This window comes from Balaenoptera borealis (assembly GCF_965194805.1).
Source record: "Balaenoptera borealis genome assembly, chromosome: 14".
Taxonomy (NCBI): domain Eukaryota; kingdom Metazoa; phylum Chordata; class Mammalia; order Artiodactyla; family Balaenopteridae; genus Balaenoptera; species Balaenoptera borealis.
This window is the reverse complement of record NC_138875.1, coordinates 12,446,492-12,473,662: the sequence shown is the minus strand read 5'-3', so window position 1 is coordinate 12,473,662 and position 27,171 is coordinate 12,446,492. Positions and strand designations below refer to the sequence as shown.

Below are 27,171 nucleotides of genomic sequence, written 5' to 3'. Positions count from 1 at the left end.
GAAGGGATCTAAGAGGACGTTTTCATACTCTACTTCCTCAGTCCCGATTTCTGAGGCTCTGATTCTTCTTATTTCCCATCCCCCACAGGACCAGGAAAGATGGACAGAGAATTTCTTTCTCACTATCTTCTGATTTAGCCAAATGGGGATCATTTCTTCATGACTATCATTTCATACACTGATTTCTGAGACCTCCTGGGAAACGTTGACTAGGCCCACCTACCATGGACTTGACCTTCTGTAAAGGTATTTTAAACAACACTTTTCCCACACCGGATATCCACAAAGGCTGATATCTGGATTCTTCCCACCCTTATTTTTGGCGCAGTAAAGTTTTCTTCAAGCTGCCACATATGAGTGAAGGCCCTGTGTACCGAGCCGGCAGAGATTTCTCCCACAAGCCCCACCTTGCCCCAAAAGAAGAAACTTCCAGGCCCTTGGCTGAATCCAGGTATTTGTCAACCTAATTGGTACATCTAAATAAATGCTTGATTTTTTTTTTCTTTTTTTTTTCTTTTCTTTTTGTTTGTTTTATTTATTATTTATTTATTATTTACTTTTGGCTGTGTTGGGTCTTCGTTTCTGTGCGAGGGCCTTCTCTAGTTGCGGAGAGCGGGGGCCACTCTTCATCGCGATGCGCGGGCCTCTCACTGTCGCGGCCTCTCTTGTTGCGGAGCACAGGCTCCAGACGCACAGGCTCAGCAGTTGTGGCTCACGGGCCTAGTTGCTCCGCGGCATGTGGGATCTTCCCAGACCAGGGCTCGAACCCGTGTCTCCTGCATTGGCAGGCAGATTCTCAACCACTGCGCCACCAGGGAAGCCCAATGCTTGATTTTTTAAAACAGAAAATTCTAAGTCCAGCTACACGCAAGCCGTAAAGAGCGTAGCCCTGCTATCATTACCTTCTAGGACCCAAACGTTCGTTCACCAATATACTCAAGAACAGAAACAGGTTCTGCCTTCGAAAGTCCGTGTGTGGTCCTCAAGGAAGTATTTATTCAATTACTATGGTATACACATCCACTCTCGGGCTCCAATATCCTTTTACATCCAAAAATCGGGAAATAATTTTTGATGGCCAAAGTTCGGGTGACCTGAAGACCATTCAGTTACTGAGGCCACGGTCAATAATGTTAGGTTTCATGAAAACTCTGCTGTCCACTGCAGGGTGGCATCCCAGTGGGGTCCTTTGACCCCCAAACCCTGCCCCACCTGCACCCAAGCATGGCAGGTTCCAAGGGGCACTACCCTTACTGGCCTTCAACCCAAAACCCATGGGGCCACAAGATGGAAGAGAACTTGGAACATGCCCTTCCACTCTGGTGCTAAATACCATACAGCCCTGACTTTTCTAGAACACTTTGTGAGAGTGCCCTGGGTTTCACGACTAATTGAGTTTCCCTGTTGTTGAGAAATAAAGGACAAGTTTTAAGTAGTTTCACATGCAAACATCCCCGCTCAGAGAAGCGCACACACTACAGTACATGTAGTTTTCTTTGTTATTGTTTGCAGTTTCCAGTTTAGGACTTATCCAATTATCTACCTATTGTCTGGTAGGCCTGGCACAGGGGATTCCAATTACAGGAAACGCTTCTGCAATCGCAGGCCCAAAGCAAACCCTGGAGCACATGGCAGCTCAGCCAGAGGGCGCGTATGCGCGGGGGGTGTGGGGGGTGTGGGGGGTGGGGGCGGGGTCCGGCTGGGAGGGAGAGGCTGCCTGACAAAACAACCCAAGTGTGAAGTTCAACTACAAAGCTACTTCCAACCACTTTGCATGGATCTGGTCTTTGCTGTAGGAAGGGGAGTGAAGACGGATTAGGGGTGTGTATGGGAGGGTGACGCTGTTGAAAGCTGCTTGAGGTGACAGCCAACACCTGCACTTACAAAGGGTCTGGGGCTCAGGACCACACAGGGATGCCACCCTGCAGTGGACAGCAGAGTTCTGCTGAGATGCTTTACGGAGGCCCTGGGATGGTTGATTTAGATGCTCTGGGACAGACAAACAGACTCTGGGCGGGAAAGACTAAGGTCAGCTCGCACCTCTGCAGCTCTCTTGGGGGGTGAAGGGCGGGGTGAGCTCTTGCCGAGAAACTCTGAAACCTCAGTCTCCCCGGATTGCTCTTCTGCAGGAGTTTCCTTTAAAACCCAGAGCACTTCACTTCCCTGCTCAAAGCTGTCCGCTGACTTCGCATCACACACAAAACAAAATCCAAATCCCTGCCAGAGTCTACCAGGCCCTACCGTGGTTCCCGATGGGAACAGAACCGCCTTTGGGGGCACCGGGGGAACCCGTAGGGGCTGTTCCGGACGTCACACGACAACCGGGGTCATTAGTGGTGCTTTGGGGGTGGACAACCTGAAACGCATGGGATGGTCCCACACAGCCCAGAAACGCCCCAAGCCCCCTGTGAGCTCCCGACGCCCCCTGGACATTCTTAACGCCATTTTACACTTCATGTCAATGTGAAGAGTTTTGTCCACGATTTTCATGAACACCCAAATGCTAGGAATGCAACAGGGAACAACATACTTTGTTTTGTTGGGAACTTGACTAAGAAGTATTCACCATATCAGAAATATCACATCACTAATAGCGACACTGACTGTCACTGAATCGCGATATAACACATCTGCAGCCCCTGCCTTTATTGCTGCCACGTTCCCAGGGATCTTACAAGGACGTGCAAAAATGTGACCACCTGTTACGACTTCCCATGTAGTCATGCCTCCGCTGACATGTTGAGATGCTTATTATAAGTGACTGTCCTTTTGTATTTTCTTTATAGTACGGTTAAGGCATTACATTGATGGTTTGTAATTTATGTGGGTGGACAGGTTGTATTTTCCACAAATTTCATTGCAGGAGAGTAAAAGGAGTGTTACTAAATATCTGTTATGAAAAGCAGGGTTTGGGTCTGGCCGGGATCAATTCGCACCACCTCTCCCCTCATTCTGAGCCCCTCTGTTAGGCTCTGAAGGTGCCCTGCTCCTGCCCTAGGACTTCACCTTGGCCTCCCTGGAAGGCGTGTCTCTCAGACATCCTCAAGGCTACCTTCCTCCATTCCCTTCCACCATCCCTTTACTCTCCTTTTTCTTCTATAGAGTTTATCATTGCTCGACGTTAAATTTTATCTTTCATCGTTTATTGGCTTTCTCTGCTACTAGAACTAAGTCTGTGAGACCAAGGACCTGTCTATCTTGTTCCCCAGCACCAAGAACACTGCCTGACACGGAGAAGGCACTTATTAACATCTGTTGACAAATAAAGGAACAAACAGACAAACTGAAGTTTGGTCCTACCAAGGGGCTCAGATTCCCTGGGAAATAGCAAATCCTCCCATGACCGGTGTTGCAAAATGTGCTCTTTCTTCCACTGGCCATGTTTCTCATGCTGCACCCTTTTCTTAGCCAAAGAGCAGTAAAAGAGAAAGAAGCCAGTGAAAAGGAGGAGGGTAAATTCTTTTAAATAACCATCTTTGCAGGACAAGCTGTATGGGATGGACTCTTAACAAGGGGACCCCCCTAATCTTCAGGACATCCTGCCCATCCTCTCTACCCACTGTACAGACACACACTGTGGAGGCAAAGGTTTGATTCCTGAAGAGCCCAAAGTCCCTCAAAAAAGAACCAACTTCTACAATTCCAATAAATGCAACTCAAACCAAAAGATATTTTAAGAGGGCTAGATCCTGACTGGTGATGGCCAAAGTGTGTCCTCCTTTACTCTTTTCTTCATTTTTCGACCCCCCTGTTCTTTGAAACGAATTGTATTCAGAAATTATCAGGAAGTAATGCTCTTCAAATCAAAATCCCAATAGGTATTTTTGTGGAACTTGATGAGCTGACTTTGAACGTCATATGGAAGCCAAAAGGCCAGAGACAGCCACGATACACTTAAGAAAAAGAAAATGAGGCAAAGAACTTACTCTACTGGATGTCAAGACTTATAAAGCTATAACAAGTAAGAGAGTGTGCCACTGGTACAAGTGGAAACAAACAGACCAATGGAACAGAACAGAGAGCCCATCAACAGACCCACACATACAGAGACACTGAATTTTTGAAAAATCTAACACCACAGAGCATTAGGAAAAGATGCTTTCCCCAGTAAATGGGGCTGAGTTGATTGGCTAACCATGTGGGAAACAAGAAAACTTTGCTCTCCCAGCTCAAAACCTTCATGTAACTCAATTCTAGGTGTGCTATATAAATGTAAACTTAAGTGGCCAAACAATACAACTTTTAGAAGTTAATATTAGAGAAAGATCTTCATGACCTTGGGATAGCAGGACACAACAAGCACTAACCCTAAAGGAAAAGATGATCAATGAGGCTACATTAACATTAAGAACTTCTTTTCATCAGAGGATGCTGTTAAGAGCATAAAAAGGTAAGTCACAGAGGGGGAGAAAGATATTTGCAACCCATACGACTAGTGAAAGGTTCAGTCCAGAAGATGTAAAGAATGCTTACAAATGCACAAGAAAAAGACAAGGCAACACAGTTGAAAAATGGCTAAGAGACCTGAATAGGCATGTCACAAAAGAGGACAGTCAAGAAACATATGAAAAACAATTAGTAATCAGTAATTAATAAGAAGAAAAACACAAAGAGCAAAACAAAAACAAAAACAAAATGACACTGTGATACCATTATAAACACAGCAGATAGGCTAAAATAAAGAGACTGACCATTCTAAGTTTGGAAAGTAAGCAAAATATCAGGAACTCTCATACATCTGGTGGGAGTGTAAACTAATTCAAACATTTTGGAAAACTGTTTGGCATTACATCTACAATAATTCTACCATTTGATTGGTACCCAACAGAAACGTGGTCTATAAATACAATGGGATATTATTCAGCCTTAAATAGGAAACTCTGACACAGGCTACAACATGGATGAACCTTGAACACATGCTAAGTGAAATAAGCCAGTCACAAATATAATCCCACTTACATGCGGTACCTAGAGTAGTCAATTCATAAGAGACAGAAAGTAGAATGGCAGTTGCCAGGGGTTGGGGGAGAGGGGAGGATGGGAAGTTAGTGTTTAATGGGTGCGGAGTTTCTGTTTGGGCAAATGAAAAAAAGAAATGGCAGCAACTGTTATTGTAAGGTACGTCCCCAAACCAGAAGTTAACTTTAACATATTCCCAAGAGAGAGAAGCCAGCACATCCACATGGGCTCACCGTTATTTGGCTGTCAGTAGTTTCTTTCTTTTTTTTTTTTTTTAATTCCATCCCATACTCAACATAAATACCAACATGAGTTTCTTACAGTAAAGTGTGAACTAAAATTAGTCCGTAGCAGTAACTAATGCTATCAGATTTCCTAAGTATTCTATTTGTACTTTGATTGTAGCCTTCATTAGCTAAGGTGAGCTCAATGCTGATCAGGTAAATTAAAGATTATAGTTGAGTAAAAGGGCATTGATATTACCTGACTTAATCACTCAATTCAATAAGGGTTGGTATCCCAAGGTCTTGCTATGTGTGATTAAGAAAGTTAAGCTCCGGGCTTCCCTGGTGGCGCAGTGGTTGAGAATCTGCCTGCCAATGCAGGGGACACAGGTTCGAGCCCTGATCTGGGAAGATCCCACATGCCGCGGAGCAACTAGGCCCGTGAGCCACAACTACTGAGCCTGCGCGTCTGGAGCCTGTGCTCCGCAACAAGAGAGGCCGCGATAGTGAGAGGCCCGCGCACCGCGATGAAGAGTGGCCCCCGCTTGCCGCAACTAGAGAAAGCCCTCGCACAGAAACAAAGACCCAACACGGCCAAAAATAAATAAATTAATTAATAATTTAAAAAAAAAAAGAGTTAAGCTCCAAGTCACCCTTTGATGATATTTAACTGCAATTCTGATTATCTTTAAACTGCAATTCTAATCCATGAGATGCAGCTAGCAATTATTTCTCATGTACTGAAGGATCAGAATTTACCCTGGAAGTTTATCAGAATTGCTTCCAATCTTCAAAACCCCAGATTTGCATGCTATAGCCTATAGTGGCCTTGAAAATAATCTGTCCAAACACCCAGTTTAACCCATGGTTTAAGCTAAAAAGAAAGTGGACTTCACTTATTTTTCTTTTTTCCTCCTGAACGGAGGTCCAATTTGTAAAGCAGGTCGATAGAATGGAAATCTGATTTTCAAGGTTAGCTTTCACATACATCTAAATAATATTTCAGATGGCAGATTTTACAGAATCATATTACAGATTATACTTAACTCCAAACACCAAAGAGTTGGCATTGGGACCCTTCCATGATGACTTCTATGAAAGGCACTGAATCTTTGTAATCACGAAAAGTAAGATCATGAATGTCAAAACACAGGCCCTGGCTCACAGAAAAATGCTTAATAAATGGCAGTAAAAAATATATATATATAATAATAGCAAGAGTTGAATGTGCATGGTCCATGTAAGCTAAATGTCTTATCTCATTTTAGCTGAACAGATTTTAGAACAGTCAGTGATTCCATTCTATTTTGTAAATTATTGAGCTGCACCAATTCGGAAATTCTTCTGAAACTCAATTCCCAGGCATTTGGCTTTTGTTCCTGGGATTTCCACTGCTTTAGAGGATCCAGCTTTAATGGGTTCTTTCTGAGAAACCCTCCACAGGTTCTGAGAAGTACTTTTAGTGAATGCTCCATTTAACTTCACTTTGCAATTAATGAAACTTTCAAGACATATTTCCCCTCCCCTTTTTTCTATTGGAGTGATTTGTTTTTCTTGCCTTCTGGGTAATTAGGAGCAGAAAACTACTCCCACTAGGGCCTAAAGGCCATAAATATGGCACCAAAAATGCCAAACGCCAAAACAAATGTCATTTGCAGGGTTCTGAAAAGCCCGTCTCTCAGACTTAAAAATATTCCACGTTACTGGTAAAGGTCTTTGGTCTGTAGGTATCAAACGGATCACTTTCTGATTTCAGTGAAATTCAACCAATAGTAAAGCTTTTTGAGTTTTCAGTCTTCCTTGACGAGAATACTTAACCTTTACCAGTCTGGGAGCTAGACTCTTTCCTGCCTTTGCAACTTGACCAGTTTGGTAATAAAACAAACAACCAATTTAGTTGTTTATTTTCTTAGCATAAAAATGTTTGCGTGTTTAACTGAGTGCCAGTGTACTGTATTTGCTCTTCTTCTTTTAAAGTTTTAAACAAACAATCACTGGACATAATCAACCAGGAACAATCCTCTGCTTGTGAGACACGTATCCCCCATCTAGAAACACGACAGAAAAGAATGCGGTTTATAGGGACCCATAGTCTCTCCAAATTACTGTTCACTGTCTGGTGAAAAAAACTGTTTCAATCACTTTCCCAGTCACCCAATGCACGACTCCAGAATTTTCAGTTCAATTATAGACCTAGGAAGTCACAGCCCCTTTGGTGATGGATAAAACCACAAGGCTTAGTTCAGAGGAAGCAAAGACACATCCAAATGTGAGAACTGCTCCCACAGGATTCTTTATACTTCCTAGTTTTAGGTAGATCAAGAGTACTTTTAAAATAAACTTGGCTTTTGTTTCCTAGCCCAGTGGAAAAATCTGACTTCAGACTCTGCGGTGACAGAAAAGAAGCCTTACTTTCCTGGGCAACCAGAACCCAGTCGTCACAGGAACTGCAGCAGGTCAACAAAAAGGGTACGATGTCCACTTGAGAGCCCTGATGAAGGTGACGGTTCAGCCTTGCCTGGGGGAGCATCTTCGAAACTTTAAAATACGCTGATTCCTGGGTCCCACCCTCCACTCCTCTGCCCCCCCCCCCCCCGGGTTCTGACTAAATTGGTGTGAGAAGTGGCCTGGACATTGGGATTTTAAATGTTCCCTGGGTGGTGCTAATGTGCAGCCAGGGCTGAGAACCCCTGTGTCTTACTCCATTCGGGCTGCTATTACAGAATACCACGGACTGGGTGACTTATAAACAACAGAAATGTATTTCTCACAGTTCTGGAGGCTGGAAGTCCAAGATCAAGGAGCCAGCAAATTCAGCGTCTGGGGAGAGCCCACTTCCTGGTGCACAGACAGCCTTCTTCTGTGCCTCACGTGTGGGAAGGGGCGAGGGAGCTCTGTGGGGCCTCTCTTCTAAGGGCACTAATCCCATTCACGAGGGGTCCTCCCTCATGACCTAATCACCTCCCAAAGACCCCACCTCCTAATGCCATCACATTGGGGGTTAGGCTTCAACATATGAATTCGGGGGTGGGGACACAAACGTTCAGTCTGTAGCAACCAAAAATGTGGTCAAGATGTCACAGGCCATTTAAAAATAAGCTGTAGGATGGGCCAGCGGGGGTGCCCCCTGGGCACAGAGCTCATGGAAACCCTATGAGATGAATGAGACCAGGGCTGAGCTGATGCTGCTGGGAAGGGGGGGATCCCATGATCAGCCACGGTTTCCTCCCGGCTAAGAAGGCCAAGAATCCCCCAAACGCGGGGGGTGGGGGCTCGGGGGCAGGTGGAGGGGGTCACAAGTAGTCCTGCAGGGCTCTTGAGCAAGGATCCAAATGTTGTGCCCATCACTCGCCCCTATTTGGGGCCCCAGAAGTAGACATCCCTAGGATCTGAGTTGTACCAAAAATGTTCAGGCCCTTCACAAGGGTCATTCACAACAAGGTGGTCTTTGCTAGGCTGGGCCCTGGGCCCTGTATGCCTGCAACAGACTCAGCCTTTGCAACGCTTACCCCACAGGGCTCCCAACGATGAACAGGGACCGTATTTAACGTTTTGAAATTTTAAATCCAAAAAAGCTAGCTTCAAATACATGATTCAAGAGCATAAAACTTCAGAGCAGAGAACTCTGTGCTTCCCTGGTAGTTTGAACATCTTATTTCAGAATGGCATGGGGGCATCTTGATTAAATTTTTGGTTGCAGTGTATTCCGGGTGAAGGAGGGGAGAAATGTGAGTGTTTACTCAAAACTACCCTCCTCCCCCACCAGGCCCAAGTTAGGTTTAAGCAGCTCCGGCTCCAGACTATGAGAATCCTAGAAGGATACAGGGGCTGGCTCCCCTCAGACTCCACTCCAGCGAGTGTAGACGTCAGGAAAAAAGGGAAAGGTGTTTCTGGCAACAGGCTGCAGCACCTCCCTAAGGAAGGAGCCTCCAGAGGTCTCTCAGCCCAGGCTCCCCACCCCGTTCTGTCTTTCAGGGTCCACCACGGCCAGCTCACCTGCAGCTATACCACCCCAGGGACTGAGGTGGGACTTCTGTGAGCTGCTGGAGGGAAGGAGGCTGGAGCAAGGATTCTTTTTAAATGGAAAAATAAAGATCATTAGGTGAACTTCTCATTCATCCAAGAGCCGTGTGTATTCAGCTCCCCTGGCAAGGAAGGAGGGTTGTCCTTCGCCACTGGAGACCATTGCCCTGGAGATGGGCGGGGTGAGAAGAGAAATGTCGGGGAGGGGGGTCTCTGTCTTGCTGCCTTCTCTGGCCGACCTCTGGAATCGAGCCCCAGAGTAGGGGAAGAGGCCCTTGCGAGTCCCCTGACACTTCCCCGGAGATGCACGGCCTTTGCTGGAGCTGATCTGGGTGGGAGGCAGCTGCAGACTGTATCCTCCCCACAAGCTTGGGAAACGGAACATATGCAAATACAAGATGGGTAACTGATGCTGAGGCGCTGGATGGGGAAAGTATTCTAGAGGCCTGTGTGGGCCGCAGACTGAACATATGTCAGCCATGTGCTACGGCTCTTACCCAGGAACAGAATCCTGAGCTTGGGTTTTACAGACAGGCTCATGGTGTCCGGGGAGACAGTGAAGTGAAGGTGGTACCAGTTTACAGGGAGGGCGAGTGTGTGTGTGTATGGGGGTGCTCTGCATCTCAGCATGGGCTTGGAAGATACTGGAAGGTCACCCACTCAACTTCCTTAGCAAGCGTGTCTCTGTGTTCCCTGCCTTCTGCCGGCAGCTTAAATTTGACAGCACACACGTGACTGGATGGGGATGTAGGGGCAGGGACCGTGGTGTCAGGTCCCCAAAGCCCTAAGGGGACCTTCTCCCCCAACCTTCTGCAAGAGCAGCCTGCCTGGCTTTGTCAGTGCAAGGATACCCTTATTTCTCTGGGTCTACCTGGACTGTGCCCTAATCTTGGGCACATTAAAGGGTCACCTGAGGAGCTCTGACCGTATGACAGCTCTTTGAAGGCAGACTGCCTGATGTACTCACAACTGCAGGGAATCTGTAAGAGTACAGCCTGCCCCGTCACAGGCCTGCTACGTGAACATAAAAATGGGAGCGCGATGGGGGGAAAAATGCCTTACTTTCCTTTCACTATTCTCAGAGTTGCTGTGATTATTTAGGAATTAACTTCATTTCATCAGCCATGAATTGAGACCCTTTTACACAGCTCAAGAGGGAGGAGAGAGACATAGGTGAATAAGTATGATACAAAACCTATGTACTTTATAAAAACAGAGAAAGAACGTAGACAAAGGAGAGATTAATTCGGATTAAAGGGGGGAGAGGATTCAACAAAAGGGAGGTGAACGCAGTTGGAGCACGAGATCGGGGCAGGAAGCAGAGGAGAGAGAGGTGAGCTGGGAGGAGACCTGGTGCCAGCCCAGGAGGTCAGCCCAGGAGGTCCCTGTACACCAAGCTAAAGAGTTATTTGGGATCTGGGGCAATTTGGGGAAGAAGGGCAGGACAGGTTGGAGATGGCACAGAACTGTGGGAAGAGGGTCAACATTTCCTTAGCATCCAAAGTCTGCCAGGCACGGTGCCCACTCACTAAACCCTGATACCTTCATGATAACCCCGTGCAGTGGATGTTATTGTTCCCGTTGTAGACCTGGGTCCCCTGACTCCCTTCTCAATATGAAGACCCATTCCAAAGGCACCCCGACAGCTCTGGGGGACTTGAGGCAATGTAGTCTCTAACGAAGGGGTCCTGAGGGCACCGGGAGATGACCTGCACACTCCACGACACTTATCCTCAACTTCCTCTGCAGACATCACTGCCCCCAACGGTCTGGTCTGCTGCCTATGGGTAGCTGCTTCCATCTGTCCCTCTGTTTCTTCTACCCCAGTAGCTCCAGGGCACCATTTCTTACTCAGAGCAACTTAACTGCGTTTCTGGCCTCCACATCAGTCACTCAAATTAGCAGGACAATATGATTTTCCATGAGTGTCCATAAAAAGAAAACTTTTGTTCTGTTTATCACCAAAAAAAAAAAAAAAAAAAAAAAAAATTAGCAAGACAAAGGGTCTTCTTCAGGAGCCAACCTTCATATAGAAAGTATTAGAATTCTTCAGGCTAATCATTTTATACTCTTGCCCTGTCACGAGGAAATGGCAGCTCAGAGAAATTAAGGATTTCTCGAGGTCTAGGGCCGAGATGTGTTTTAGGAAGATATGGCATTGATGAAAAGAAGGGACGGAGGACTGGCAACAGGCGCTCAAAGAGAGAAAGACCAATTTATATGACATTTTGGAAAAGGGATGGAGAAGAGTCAGTGGTTGCCAGGGGCTAAGGGTGGGGGAGGGTTTGACTATAAGGGGCAGCATGAGAAAATTTTTTTAGGGGTGAGGAAACGGTTCTGCGTCCTGCTTATGGTGGTGGCCGTGCCTCTATCCACCTGTCAAAAATCACCAACTGTACACAAGAGTGAATTTTACTGTATGTCGATTTAAAAATTATTTTTTAAAAAATGACAGGGAGACCAGCTGAGAGATTACACAATAGTCAAGAAGTAATGAGAAGTTGAGTCACAGCAGTAGCAGGATTTAAAAAAAAAATAAAAGAGTGGGTGGGCGGACTTAGGTGAGAGAGATTTCAGAGGTGGGATTCAAAAGCGTGGAGCATACGTATAAAGAAGGAATCACAGAACTACAGATGTACAGGGATTTAGAGCTGGAAGGGATCTTAAGAGAAAGATCTGCCTCCAGGAAAGCTCTACCTAACAGTTGAGAAAACTGAGCTGAAAACGACTTAAGGGTTTGGGCTTTGTCTGGGTAGACAGCGATGTCATTAACCAGACAGAACAGAGACGGAGCAGCGGGTTCAAGGAGGAAGTTGATGAGTCCACTTGTGGATATTTTGAATTTGGAACATTGATGTCACCAGGATTTCTTTTTTTAGTTTTCAGGAATTTGAAAACCAAACTGTTGGGTTTTGGCATTGAAAGCAATCTCTCTCGCCACAAATACAGTTTCACTGCAGTTACAGTAAAAAAAGAACTCATGACTATAAAGTCCTACATGAAAACGCACATTAGAGTAGTCTGAGTTTGTGAGTGTGTGACCCACAGTCATTCAAAATCACAAATAGAGAGCTGTCCTGATCCAATCCAGATTTTAGGCACATCCTCCATTAATGCATTTGCCATTAACACTACCATATTTTCACACAACAGTCTTTTCTTCCTCATCCATAACATACAGATCAAACTTTGAAAACCAGCTGCTTTCCATTGTATTGATGCCAGGATATAGTTCACTGCTGTTTCATTTTTGCTTTTGTTTTATAAGATGTAGCAAATAACCAAAGGAAGATGAGCACCGACTTGCTACTAGTCAACCGGCAGCAGCCTAGCAAGAGTTTCAGTGCTGCAGGTAAGACTGAAATCTAGGAGACCTTTGTCACTGTTTCAGAGCAATTTGCAAAATGACTCGATTTCCCAGGCAGGCGGGGAAAAGAAGTAGAGTTTTCAACATCCTTACAGCCACTGGGACTTAGAACCAATTTTAAGAACCAGATCCTCAAAGCTGCAAGCAACCAAGAAGGCATAATGTTCTTGGAAACCAAGTTTAATCACAGAACAACAAACTATAAAGTTAATCACATTTAAAATGACTGCTTCCTGTTTCTTCAAGAGATGAGGAGGGTGAATTCAAGGATGGCTTGTTTTAGGAAGAAGCTAGAATGTAAGCAACTTCTGGGCGGGGATCTTTGTTTTGCTCAGGTTCTCAATTTATGATTGTTGAAAGAATGAATGAAGCATAGAGAGAAGTAAACAGGTCTTAAATAAGAGATGGCAAAGCTACTATACTTCATTTGTTCATTCATTCGTTCAGCAAATATCATTACAGGTACGAGACTATTTTTAGGCAACATTGTGGATACAGAAACGCAGAAGACATCAACAGGTTTATAACCTCAGCAAGGAAGAAAGAAAAGATAGCGAATGTTTGTATATCAAAGCCATATCAGAGAACATCTCACAGAGCTTTAAAGGGAGTCACAACAAAGGCTGGAAGGAGGTAGAGATGCATTAGTCAGTGGGGTCACCTTCCTCCAGGAGGTCTGAGCCTGAAGGGATAGAGACTTTCAGAAAACTTGGGTGGAAGCAGAGCCTTCTGGGATGTAAAAATAGCAGGAAAGTATAATGCCCAGAGCAGAGAAGACAGGATGGGTTTAAGGAGTAGGAAATCTTGCTCAGGAGTAGCAGGGGCTGCTGAATGCTGAAATTTCACAATTAAAAGGTTCTTAAGCAGCAGAATCCTTTATCTTGGAGGAGAGAAGGAGCCTTTTTTTTTTTTTTTTTTTTTAATCAGGGAAGAATTTTGATCAAATCTGTTACAAAGCATAAGATAAACTGGAGTAAGGAGAAACTGAAGCGGGTTAACAGAATTGCCTGGGTACGAATTAGGGGTGCAAGGTGAGTGAGGAACCGAGGAACTTCGTAGTGAGTAAGCAGAAGAATTAGGAAGATGCAGGCTCTGCTTTGCGCCTGGGAGACCAGGAGAACAGTGGTCAACTGAAGAGAAATCACTGAGCCCAAGAAAGGCGCTGGGGGGATCATGATGAGCTTAGTCCTGAATTAAATATTTTGATTACATGTAAAATGTGAGCTGCCAACAGGAAATCCAGGTGGAAAGGTTCATCAGGAAAATAGTATATGAGCAGAACTGGAGTTTGTGGAAATACCCATCTGAGAAGCAGCTGCATATGGGTGATATTCAAGCTGCGGGGATGGAGGTCCCTCGCAAGAGTCGAAAAAAGAGAGAGAGAGAGACTGACAGACAGAGCTGTGTCAAGGTAAGCAGTATGAACGGACCTTCCAAACCATTTCCTCAACATTTTCCTCCAGAACACGTTTTTCAAAGCAAAAGAGAATTCCTAAAACTCGTTTTTAACTTGAAATAAAGAAAACACCTCAACACCTCATTCATAAGAAGGGCGAGAGCTGCAGTTCTTTACGACAAAGCTCAGGCTAAACTCCACTGCTGGCATTTCGCTTGAGAGAGCATGAGGGAAGGAGGGAAATAAATATAACCCATTGCTCTGGACAGCTCTCCTTTCGCAGACTTCATTCACGCTTCAGTCGGCGGGGAAAAAAATGGAACGTAGGGCTTATACCAGTACTTCTACTTGGTAGAAGGCAATGGAAACAAATACCCCAATTCATTTAATCTGCCACAGCACAGACACAAAAACAAGAGAAGATGTGAGAGTACCGTGTAGGATGAATGTTTCTTTCCACCTCCCACTGTCATCCCGCCCATCTCTCTTTCCCAGGTAATTATCAACACATATCAAACACCTCGAAGATGTTGATAAAGCAGCTCCACATCTGCCAACTCCTCCTCCACAGAACAGTGAAGCGTCTCAAGAGCAAACCTTCCCACCTTTGCGCGGAACAGAAGCCTGACTTCTACCATCGGCACCCACAGCTGTTTTCCACGAATACAAAGAACCTAGCCAACCCAACTGGCTCTTTGAAGGTACGCCATCCTTTTCCTGTGGCCTACTTGAGCTGCAGATTGAAAAGTGCAAAAAAGCAAAAAATGGATAAGGTTTTCACAAGAGTTACTTAGGAAGATGAAGCTGATTTTCTTCCAGTATCAAATTCTTGAGGCATGTTTGTTTAGTTTCCATTCTTCTCTATTTGTTGAAAGAATCTCTGAATTACTCCCTAAATGTATTATTATTTTGACTGGGCAGATGGAAGTTTGTGGTTACAAAAGAAAATTTCTACATTTTTCAAAAAGTCATCACTCATTCTTATCAAAGACTCACAAAACGGTGTTGATGGGAACATTACCTAGTTGGGCAGCTACTGTCACACAGGGCCTGACGCTCTTCAACAGATCATCATTAGCACTGGAAACCAGCACTGACATGGATTCAGGGCCCTGCGCTGGGTATCACCCACAGAAAGTGAAACAAACAGAGCCCCTTGGAGTTTGCAACTTAAGTCAAAGAATATCTATCCCAACCCGTAGAAGTGCAAGTAGGGGCAGGTTCAACAGCACAAAGACACGCCAACAGCCTCGGAACTACTCAGTATGTCTGGAACCCTTTTTGTCACACTCACAAGGTCCTGGGGTACTCAAGAGTATTCTTTTTTTCCCCTCAGTAAAACAGAAAAAAACTGCTGAAAGGATTTTTCAGATGCATTCCTTTCTCATGTAGGAAAGGTGGAAGACAACCTTACTGAAACAGTTAGACACAGAGTCTAGCTTATGTCTCTTCCTCCTATTCTTAGACTCCTAAACAAAGAAGTGGATTTGTATAAGAGAAGAATCCCATGGGAAGGAAGTTCAATTACAGTCCAAGAAGGCTAGAAGCCACTTTAAAGCAGTGCTGAGCTCACAGGGGAGCAATGCAGTGGGAAAATGCGAGGTGGCTGCATCATGAGGGTGGAAATGCAGTGTCCGGATAAGACCTAGTAGAAGACTGAACAGACCAGCTACGGTAGTTCCAGTGAATAAGTTTGGAAGGTGATTTATAAGGACGCAGAAACCTATAAAACAGTTCATTTGGTTTTCGGAAAAATGCTGGAAGGACTCAGCACAAAACAGGAAAAATAAATCATGTCCAATCCTTAAAAAGATGGATATGCCCAGTGTTATTACTATAGGTGCCAGTTTGCCTGGGACCATCCCAATTTACCCTGATATCCCAGAGTAATAATTCCTAATACCTCTTTTCACTCTCAGAAGTATCTCAGCTTGGACAATAAATTTTATGGTCTTCCTAGATACGAAAGAATGGCAATCTAATAGGTTAAGGTGAACATTGAAACAAACAAACAAGTTTTAGAAAATTCTAGATTGTGCAATATATGTAATAAATAATCCAGACTTCCTATATTGCACTTACATATATAATTCTAGGTTGGGATTTGCAGTCTGATGATAAAGAGCGGGGCTCACACATAGACGCGTGGCACCCAGCAGGTGCTCGGTACCTGGGCAGCAAATAGAATGGTCTTTGAAAGAAAGCAAAGACAGAACCATTTTCACCAGTGTCTTGAATGAATGGTTCTTCAGCCACAAGACACACCACTGAGGGTTGGCTTAAAAGTTCTGGGTGATTCTGTGAGTGAAAGAGGTGTGTGTAGGTGGGGGGAAGGACTGTCAGAAAAGGTTTCTGTTGCAGAAGGTTCTACTGAGTGAAGCGCCCTCTCACGCCACGCACTAGGAGAGAAGAGCAAGCTCTACCGCATGCAGTAGGCAAGTGGGCCCCCAGACAGAAGACTCTCAGGCCCTGGGCATCTCCCTCCTGTTGCAGGTAACAAGTAATGTCCACAGTGGCTCTCATACCACGACCTGGTGGCTGCTGGAGCCTCCCTTTGGTTGGGGGTATGCTCTGACGGGGAAGTTCCGAAAAGAAGAGTCATGCTGAACTCCAAGACGCCCGTGAACACGTGACATGCGCACGAGCTGACGCCAGCCCCTGGTCGGACCCAGCCCTCCTCCCATCAGGGCCAAGCCAGGCTCTCAGTGGCCGTTCCCCTCCGCCCTGCAAGACAGTACATGAGCCGCAGAAATGGGAAGGAAGAGAAGGCAAAGTTTAATCAGAGGAAATCAAAATACTCCTCTGGGCTGCACTGCCCAGAATGAAATGTTCTCTGATCCACTGAACATTTTAAATGAAAACATACTCAAACCCCGAACATCAGCGCTCTACTTCTCTTTTTTGGGGGTTGAGAAGGGAGGGCGGGGTGCTGCACAGAATAACAATTTTCAGCGTAGGAAAATCCCCACTACATGGGCTGACACCTGCTTTCTCTACTCTCCTCCCAACAGAGTTCAGTCATCACAAACAGCTCTTAGCGAAAAAGCCTCGGCAGGTTCAGAGATGGGAGTGACCAGGAAGAAAACGCGCAGGCGTGGGGTGGCGGAGGCGTGAGTGTGGGCTGGGAACAAGGCGATGTTCCCAGCAGAGGGGACACGGGGCTCAAAGGAGCCGCAGCAGGTAAGAGCACAGCGTCTGGAGGACCCTGGAGATTCGGAACACGCACGAGCGTGTTTGTACAGGGCCTGGGGGAAGATAAGTACACACGGAAACCACCTGGACCACTTTTCTTCTGTTCACACACAAGCACAAAGGAAAATGGGATTCAACTGTAGCAAGGCAACCCGAAAAGTCCCACTTCAGAATTCTAAGATTTCAAAATGGGAAACGCTTTCGTAGCTCACGTCAATTCATGGAGACCCTTCCTCAACCGGGCTCCTGACCTTCTACAGGTACCAGTTATGGAACAGTTCAACTTTACATCTTTCTTAAGAACAAGCTGCCTGCTGACCAGAGATCGTCAGGTCTACACTTTTTTAAAGGAAAATCTAGCATCTCCTTTCCATGTGATACCGTGATACTTAGAGCTGGCAGAGCAAAAGCCTGTCATTCTTAAAGCAGGAAGAGAATAATTCAGCGCCTTTTTTGTGATCACAGAGAATGCAATTAATACCGCTGGCTGCCTTGGTATGTAGACCAAACCTTCTGCCACAGTGTTTTGCGGGACTGTTGTCTAGGGCGGCTCAGCCAATCTTTTCATTCCAACAGAAACCGTGCCAGGCTTCTCAGTGCTGAGCAGAGTAGATGAGGTGGGAGAGATGGCTGGGGCCCTCCGAGGGGATATGTGCCCCTGGAGCCGTGCTCAAAAAATACAAAGCTATCTCAAGACCCAAGGGCTTTTGTCTCCCACACCTACTAAGCAATTGAAATATCGTCTTTGAGAAGAAAAGGTAGTTAAATTCTTACGGTGTTCTTCTGTGGCCCAGAAGCTTTTTAATTCATAGGAAGTAGAGGGTAGAGAAAATAGTTGCAGACAGAAAACAGCAGTGATTAACTAAAGCCTATGATCCATGTGGGAAAACGGCTACCTGTGTAATACTAGACTCTCAAGATACGAGATGAGAAATAACTATAAATCACAGAAAGTATCAGGAGGAGGAGAACACAGAGAGCCAAGAAAGACAAATAAGTATACATGTTTTTAGCTATTCCACTACAAAACGTGTGTACTGGCCACAGCTGTAAGGTAACCCTAGACTCAATCCGTCTCATTCGGGACCAAATGAATGGTCCAGACCAAGGACTGTATTTGCCATGGCTCTCAGTGGCCCCAAGTATATTAGACAAAAGGAAGAACAGCAGTAGAAACCAAACCCCTATGCTATGATGGATAGCTTGTTAATATTATACCTGCTGATTCTCTGGCCTTCAAAACTCATAGAATCACCAAAGTTTAGTGACAGACCCTCTAACCCAACTCCCTGGTTTGCATATGAAGAAACTGAAACTCAGAGTAGTGTGTGACTCATACAAACAGCAGGTTCCTGGGAAGACCAGGAGGATACAATGCAAGACCCTTGGCCCTAAGTGCCCTCAATACTGCAGCACTAATCTCACTGGCCATACCCACCTCCTGCTCCTGACCTTGACAGCTCCTCTTTTCTTCCCTAGAAGTGTACCTCTCCATCCTTTGTCCATATTGGGTGTGTGACATTGTGACATAGTAAGAAATAGGTATTTGGTCTTGTCTCCAGTTCCTGGCATAGAGCTCCTAAAATCCTTGTCATTTCCTGAGTGATGGGGTGAGAGGAGCTTCTGTTATAGTATTTGGCCTTAGTCCCCAGTTCCTGACACAAGAGCTTCTAAGACCCTTGGAATCTCCAGTGACGAGTGTCTTTTGTCTGCTAATGAGATGGCTGGGGCCCCTAGATCACTTCAGGATGGAGGCTGGTCACCAGAAAGGCCAAGGCATGATTAGGGAGTTGGAACCCCCGACCTCCCAGGGAAAGGGGAGGAGCTGGAGATGGAGTTAATCACCAATGGCCAATGATTTGATCAATCATGTCTACATAATGAAACCTCCATTAAAACCCCTAAACTACGGGGTTCCGAGAATTTCCAGATTGGTGAGGGTACTGAGGCGCTGGCAGGTGGCACAGCCAGAGAGGGCATGGAAGGTCCACAGCCCTTCCTCCATACCTTGCCCTATGCATCTCTTCCATTTGGCTGTTCCTGAGTTGTATCTTTTATAACCAACCAGTCACAGTAAGTAAAGTATCTTCTTGAGTCCTGTGAGCCATCCTAACAAATTATCAAGCATGAGGAAGGAGTTATAGGAACCCTTGGGTGGCCCAGACTTTCAACTGGTGTCTGAAGTGGGGCAGTCTTGTGGGACTGAGCCCTTAACGTGTGGGATCTGATGCTAACTTCAGGCAGTCAGTGTCCAAATTGAACTAAAGTGCAGGACGCCTCGCTGATGTCCAGAGATTTGGAGAATGGCTTGCTGGTGTAAGGAAAAACCCCACATGTTTGCTGTTCGAAGTGTTGAGAGTAAAATACCTCAGACGTGACTTCCTGGATCTCATCCCTTGCCTCTTTAGTCCAGGGTCCTGCTTTGTCCTTCCACCCCATGGATGACTGTCGTTCCATCCTGTGAATGACCGAACTCAATCTCAGACCTTCCTGACTGGTGAGATCCACCAACCCTGCTTCGTGCTGACAGGAATCTGACATGACAATAGCTGACTTCCATCAGAAGAAAAGATCTCCTTGTCATGACAACATGCCCTAACCCTCCCCTGACCTTGACCTGATGGATGCAAAAATTCAACATGAGTCAAAGCTTTCCATTGAATATCAGCTACAATCTCTGATTAAAACATCATATTAGGCTGCAGGATATTCCTGTGTCCATTTACATACACAGACACACACATATTTACTTCTAAATCGGACCCCATTCTATTATTTTTGGTATAGAAACACAAGTAAATATTTCCATGGGTAATTTTATTTCTTACCGGCATTGGACTATAAGTCAAAAGTCTGAAATTATGCTTGATTGAAATTATACTTGAAAAATACTCACCTATAAAATAAGCGTGGCCAGGCCTTCCCTCCCTACCTCAGTGGACTGACAATGGGATCAACTAGAACCTGGGTGTGAACGCACTTGGTGAAGTTACACAATGTGCCACGAAACGGTCTATACTGCACTCCATCTGTGGGAAAAGAAAAAGTCTTTCTACCCTCTTCTATGATAACATCCAAATATGGGAATCAGAAGGGACCACACCGTGTAATAAACAGTTAGCAGTCTAGACCAGTGCGTCCAATAAAAATATAATGTGAGCTCCGTATGTCATTTTCAGTTTACTAGTAGCCACACTGAATATATTTTATTCCAACCAATATATCCAAAATATTATCATTTCAACACGTAATTAACAGAAAAATGACTAATGAATAGTTTGCATTCATCTTTTCATACTAAGTCTTTGAAACCTGCTGTGTATTTTATACTCCAATCACATCTCAATTCGGACTGGGCACATTTCACGTGCCCCGTAGCCACCTGTGGCTAGTGCTACCAAACTGGACGGTACAGGGGCAGATTTTAGACACGGCATTTGGGTTCCACACTTTGATGGCGCACATGAGCCTTTGATCAGTGCCTAGCACACTGTCTTGTAGTGAGTCAATGTGTGGGATGCGTAAATGATGGGATGTATACTGGGACCATGGAACACCTTTGGGATGAGAGGAAGAATAAAGGGCTTTAAAAGGCATTAGTCTGGGAAACCCCTAGCAGTCCAGTGGTTAGGACTCTGCGCTTCCATTGCCAGGGACCCGGGTTCGATCCCTGGTCGGGGAATTAAGATCCCGCATACCGAGTGGTGTGGCCAAAAGATAAATAAATAAAAGGCATTAGCCTGTGTTGACCTTTTCCTGTTCTCACAACGTGGAAGTCTTGGTTCTCAGGCTGCCAGAGGGAACGCTGCTGCTCAGGACGAAATGCCAGGCGAGGTCTCTACCGATGCTGTGAGCCCTTGCTTCCCAAACTCTCTTTAACCAGCCTCACTGCAGACTTGTCCTTGCCTCTAAAGCAGCCGCTGCTAAAAGCCCAGGGAGAGGGCTGAGAACAGATGAGCACTTATCCCTGGGTCCCATATTCCTGCGAAATCATTTGCATCCTGTTAAGCAAATTTGCATAAAGTTGGAGCCAAGAGAGCTTGGCTGGCTTTCCAGGCTGTGCTCTTCCTCCACACTGCGCTGGCCACCATGCTTTATCACTATTTATGAGGGTGGGAGAACAAGACAGACCCCCAGTTAGAATCAGCATAAAAATGGACTCCTTCCCCACACTGCCACGAAAATCAGTGTCCTCTGGGGTACGCGAGTGAAGGAACTCTGAGATGTAATCTGGCTGCTGCCTCCTTTGTTATGACAAGAGTTTATTTCCTATGACTCTGACCTGTGGCCTGAAAACACAGCCTCTGCTGGGGTTGTATTGATCCAGGCAGGCACACGCACCTGAACATCATGGAGCTCAGACTCTGGCTCGTGGGCCACCAGGGAAACCACCACCCTTCATTCCAGAAAACCACAGGCTGCCACCCTGAAAGCAGTGTTGACCCCAATGGTCCCGTTCTCGCTTCAGCCAGGTGTGTGGAGGGCACCCTCGAGGTACAGGAGCGACTCGGGATGCACACTCCGGTCTCTCTTCCTTTGGGACCGAGGGGCCCAGACTGCAGGTGGCAAGTGAACAAAGTAAACGGCACAACTGGGCAGGCAAGTGTCGAGGGGAAAACACCCGGAAAACAATTTGATACTATTTAACATTGCTGTTATTTTATTTCAGCTGCCTATCTCTTTCTAGGACGATTTCCCAGAGAAATTCCATTTTCATTACAAAAGGGGTTTCTTATGCCAGGGAAAAGACTGTGGCACTATTATTGCACTGTTACTTCTACTAAGGTCATCTCAGATGGTATGTCTACGTCTACGGGAGATAAATGGTTTGCTAAACAGGCTTCTCCACATCCTGCCGCGGGTTACGTCTGCCCCGAATCATCACTTCTGGGGCCGTGATAGAAGCAGCTTTCTGGAAGCTGCAGAAGAAGGGAGTCATGAGGAAGAGCACCAAGTACTCCATGGACACCTGGGTTCAAATCCCAGCTCAACCTGCGCATCTGGAGCCTGTGCTCCGCAACAAGAGAGGCCGCGATAATGAGAGGCCCGCGCACCGCGATGAAGAGTGGCCCCCGCTTGCCGCAACTAGAGAAAGCCCTCGCACAGAAACGAAGACCCAACACAGCCATAAATAAATAAATAAATAAATAAATAAAATAATTAAAAAAAATTAAAAAAAAAAAATCCCAGCTCAACCACCAAAGCAACTGTAATTAGTCGCCTCTCCAAGCCTCATCTGCGAGGCAAAGGACAAAACCACACCAGCCTCCTCCGACTGTCAGAAGAAATAAATGCGTTAATGTAGACAGAACATTTAGCAAGTGTCTGGCACGGAGTAGGCATCCTAGGAACACCTGCTTTATCACGAGTATAGCTGGGGCGCCCCGTTAATGCTGCTGGTACTGCGTAGTAGGTCTACACGGGCAGCTGTCCATGCAATCAGTCAGCTGGCGTTACTGGGCACCTACTCTGTGCTCGTCCTGGGCTAAGCCCTGAGTATTCAGTGATGGTCCAGTCGCATCCATACTCCTCAACTCCTATGAACCTTGCTGACTCTACCTTTGAAATGACTGGCACGGTTGTCCCATCTCAGTGGGAAGATGGGGCAGGTGTGCAGGGGCAGGTGCCCAGCTCCATCCCAAGATGGACACCTGCCCCATCTTCCCATCTGCCTCCCTGCTGCCCTCCCCCCAACACACACACACACACACACACACACACACACACACACACACCACCACCACCACCACCACCATCCTGCTAGAAACCTTCACCGGCTCTCCACGGCATGAAAGATCAAATCTGAATTCCTTAGGGAGACACTCAGGGCCTTGATGAGTCAGCCTCAACTGGCCCTCAGCTTCACCTCCTTCACTCCACCCCATAACACCTATATTCCGGTCACGCTGACCTCTGTATCACTGCCTAGCTTGTCACAACCTTCCCTGACTCTGTTGATTTGCACATGGTAGCCTTTCCCATTGTCCATGGAGCAAGCTCTTACTTATCCTTCAAGACCCAGGCCAAATGGCTCTTCCTCTGTGAAGCCATCCTTAACTTTCTCAGGAAAAAACTCACTGGATTATCATATTCGTTTGTGTGTCTGTCTGCCCAGGAGACTGGCCTCCACAAGCCGGAGATCACGTCCAGATGCCTAACAGGCACAGAGAATGTGAAATGAACAGAGGACCACATTTTATTGTACGATGGCTTCAGACTGAAGTCCTGAGTCAGATGCTCAGAGTTAAGGCATTGTAAGGCAGCTCCTCACATGAGCCACTCTGTGTGTCATGCAGCTACTCTAAATATGCAAACAGTGTAATGTATACACAGTGAGGAAAATTTAGGTAGAGCAATACAGCAAAAATTCCCCCAGAAATCACAATATCCGTATCCACTTGGGTCAAGTTCCTATTAATCCTCCACTCAAAAAAGTGAGGTAGGGCTTCCCTGGTGGCGCAGTGGTTGAGAATCTGCCTGCCAATGCAGGGGACACGGGTTCGAGCCCTGGTCTGGGAAGATCCCACATGCCGCGGAGCAACTAGGCCCGTGAGCCACAATTACTGAGCCTGCGCGTCTGGAGCCTGTGCTCCGCAACAAGAGAGGCCGCGATAGCGAGAGGCCCGCGCACCGCGATGAAGAGTGGCCCCCGCTTGCCGCAACTAGAGAAAAGCCCTCGCACAGAAACGGAGACCCAACACAGCCATAAATTTTAATTAATTAATTTTAAAAAAAAAAGTGAGGTAGGAGAAGAAATGGAATGTAACAAGTAAATATCATTTAAGGTCTTTTGGTCTATTTTTAACTTCATTTTTTTTCACACTACTATTGCTTTGCTTCCTCTCTTTCATCCTCTGGAATGAATCACTCCACTTAAAGTGGATTTTTCAGATGACTGAAGCCTAAACTTTTGAAAACATTTTAACCATCTGGAATGGAGATGCTTCTGAAACGTATTCCCCACTTTCCCTGAACTCTTTAACGCTTCCTACAGAAAACAAGCCCGTCTTGATGAGTCAGCAGCATCCTTAGGAATAAGTAAGACTGTCCCCTGCTGACACCCCACTGCTAACCTCGGGGCGGCCGAGGTCTTCACTACTGCCTGCCCCACACAGAGGGGCCTCACAGGGCTGCGGTCTTTACTTCCTGGGCTAGTCTTAATAGCGTTGTTATCCCATTTCTTATGATCAGACGCTTCAAGTAATTTTTTAATAATTTGCTGGCCTCCTCTGCCAGCTCAGTACTAAGTAACTCTATTTGCAGTTTCTATTGGCTGCGGAAAAATGACAACTAATCTTGTGAGGAAGTGTATTTTTTGAATCGGGTGGAAAGTTATTCAGCCTTAAAAAGAAATGAAATTCCCACACACGCTGTAACAGGGGATAAACCTTGAAAACATTACATTAAGTGAAATAAACCAGACACAAAAGGACAAGTATGATTCCACTTATTTGAGGTACCCAGAGTAGTCAAATTCACAGAGACAGAAAATAAAATGGTGGTTACCAGGGCCTGGGAGGAGGAGAGAGTGGGCAGTTATTGTTTAATGGGTACAGAGTCTCAGTTCAGGGTGATGAAAAAGTTCTGGGCATGGATGGTGGTGTGAAGGTGCTTAATGTCACTGAACTGTGCACTCGTAAATGGTTAAAATGGTAAATTTTAGTTATGTATGTTTTATCACTAGATACACACACACACACATATATATATATATATATACACTTAAAGCAAACCTGTTAAGAATGATGGCCACGCTCTTATGAGTAATGGATGTGACCTTTAATTTAGCACGTGAACTTTGTGACATTCTTCTGCATAGCAGGGGTTGAAATTACTTCCTCGTTCCTAGCTGGATTGAGGATCATCAGAATTGCTTGAACAGAGATCTCTGAGGGCGTTAATGGACTTTGCGGTCATAAAGGCCTTTTATTCACAAATGACAATGCTGCTGACAAAGGGGTACTCTTTATTTCCATGTGGACACTATGAATAATCCCAGGGAGAACTGGGACAGAGGAAAGGAGGGCTTTCTCTTCACACCGGAAACCAAGCAGCCCATCCTGGGCACAGATTCCAAACCTTTCTCTTGTCCTGAGATCAAGCCAGAAAACCCCAGGGTCACGTACTTAGCTGTGAGAAGAGCAAAGATCCTAATTATCTTTAGGATTTGTAAAAGATACATAAGGCATCCTTTTAAATATTATACTGTTGGGTTATAGCTCATAAATGAAACAGTTTAGGTTATATTGGACCAATATTTTTAAAGCAGTCTGGTCCATAAAAGAGAGAGGGTATAGCTGGTGGGGTTTCAGTTCGGTGAACACAGAACCCCAGGTTGGGGGAGTTTGGTGTTGAACTCTGTCTCGCTTAGTGAAAGGTTACTGTTGTCCCTCTGCCTGAATAATAATTCCCCTTCCTTTTTTGCGTTCTTATGAAACACCATGAAGTTCTACTCTAAAAGTTATACATGTTGTGCCTGGGAGAAATGTTTAATTTTTAAATTCATATATGCTTTATTAAACAAACCTCTTAAAACAGTTTTTTTTCCCTCCTGAATTTGAGTTACTTCATTCTGCACATGAGCGTAAAAGTAAAGATTCCATCTATATGTGTTTAATAACACCAAGAGATATAAAAATTAAAGAGACTGCAGGGGAAAAAAGAGATTGCTTAATAAGGAGCCTAGTAAGAGTTTCCTATCTTGTCAGAATTTGGTGTTTAAGTTTCTTTTAAGAAAATAGTTTCCTGGCCCATGAGGACACTCCCTGAGCCCTGCAGATCCTGGTCAAATGTTATGATGGAAACACTGTGCTGTTCTAGGCCAAATGTACCCAAATTAAACCAAGGGGGATGGAAAGAACGGCCCCTTGATGCACCGTGGTTGCTGAAGGTGGGTTTGTTTATGAGCAGAATAAAATTTACAGCTAAATATAAAAACAGATACACCGTCACCGTATAAACTGGAGTAACATGTCATTCCTCCTCTGGACTCCTGGAAAAAAACACGGAGGTCATGCCTAAAATAAGAACAGTGAAGGGCCGGGGATCACACCAGGGGTAAAACCGCAGACTTTTCCCACTTTTGATTAAGGCATTAGGCAGGTTACAATCGGACAGTGAGCTCATTTCTCTTGAACCAGGAAAGCACTGTGGGTTTGTTATTCCAACACACACACTGACCCCGGGGAGAGTTTCTGAATCAGGTGTCTAGTCTTGGTATGAAGCAGTGATTACTACTTATTTTTCAAAGGCTATTTATACAGACTATTGGAGCCAAAGAGGAGAGAGACAGAAACATTTTGTTTCTGTGTGTCTCTATCTTTTCTTTTTAACTATAAAAGAACTTTAAAAAGTCCATGTAGTGAAAGATTTCACCTCCTAGTTACTAAAGTAAAGACGGCTAATTGGCTTCCTAAAGAGACACAAAAGAAACCAAAAAGTCACATGCATCAAATTGTTATTTTTCATAGGTTTCTGTTTTAAATTTTCAAAAATTTCTCCAAGTTTCAGAGGACATCAGTGACCACTTGGATGGCCTAAAAAAGCATCTGGTTTTGCCTCTTACTAGGCAGGGTGACTTGATTTTGCAGAACCTCTGTTTCCTCATCCGTAATTCCACTTCCTATCCTCGGGGGAGGTTACTGGGGTTAAATAATCTTCTATCCATAAAAGTGTTAAACCCAGAGTGTGGCACATATTGGGGTTCAATTAATGTTAGTTTCCTTCCTTCCTCCTGACTGTCAGTGACGGAGCCAATGACCAACATTGTGGGAAACGGGAATGGGGATCTGGCAGGGTCAGTAGGGGTAATGGGGAAAGTGCTCCAAACATTTGAGCCCAAATAGTAGGTCTTCTTTAATCCTATATTGAGCATGGTAACCCATTTTAAACTGATGTAAGGGCTGTATCATCCTAATATATTAATTTTAAGGCAGAACACTATGTTTTCAGCTATTCATTTTTAAAAAGCCCTTCAACCTCCTCCGGGTAAACTGCGATACTACTAGAAG

General features: G+C 45.3%; 1 protein-coding gene across 12 annotated transcripts in view; it reads right to left on the bottom strand.

The window, feature by feature from the left end:
• BCL2 (BCL2 apoptosis regulator) overlaps nucleotides 1-27,171 on the bottom strand; it is a 184,532-nt gene that overhangs the window by 136,891 nt on the left and 20,470 nt on the right. The window contains exon 3 of one of the 12 annotated variants that reach the window (XM_082353773.1): nucleotides 13,474-21,717. The exons of the other annotated variants lie outside the window; for them this stretch is intronic. Coding sequence (XP_082209899.1) covers nucleotides 21,424-21,717 — 294 coding nt within the window. The 3' untranslated portion in view covers nucleotides 13,474-21,423. Of the gene's footprint in view, nucleotides 1-13,473; nucleotides 21,718-27,171 lie in introns of those variants that run through there. 12 annotated transcript variants of the gene reach the window in all.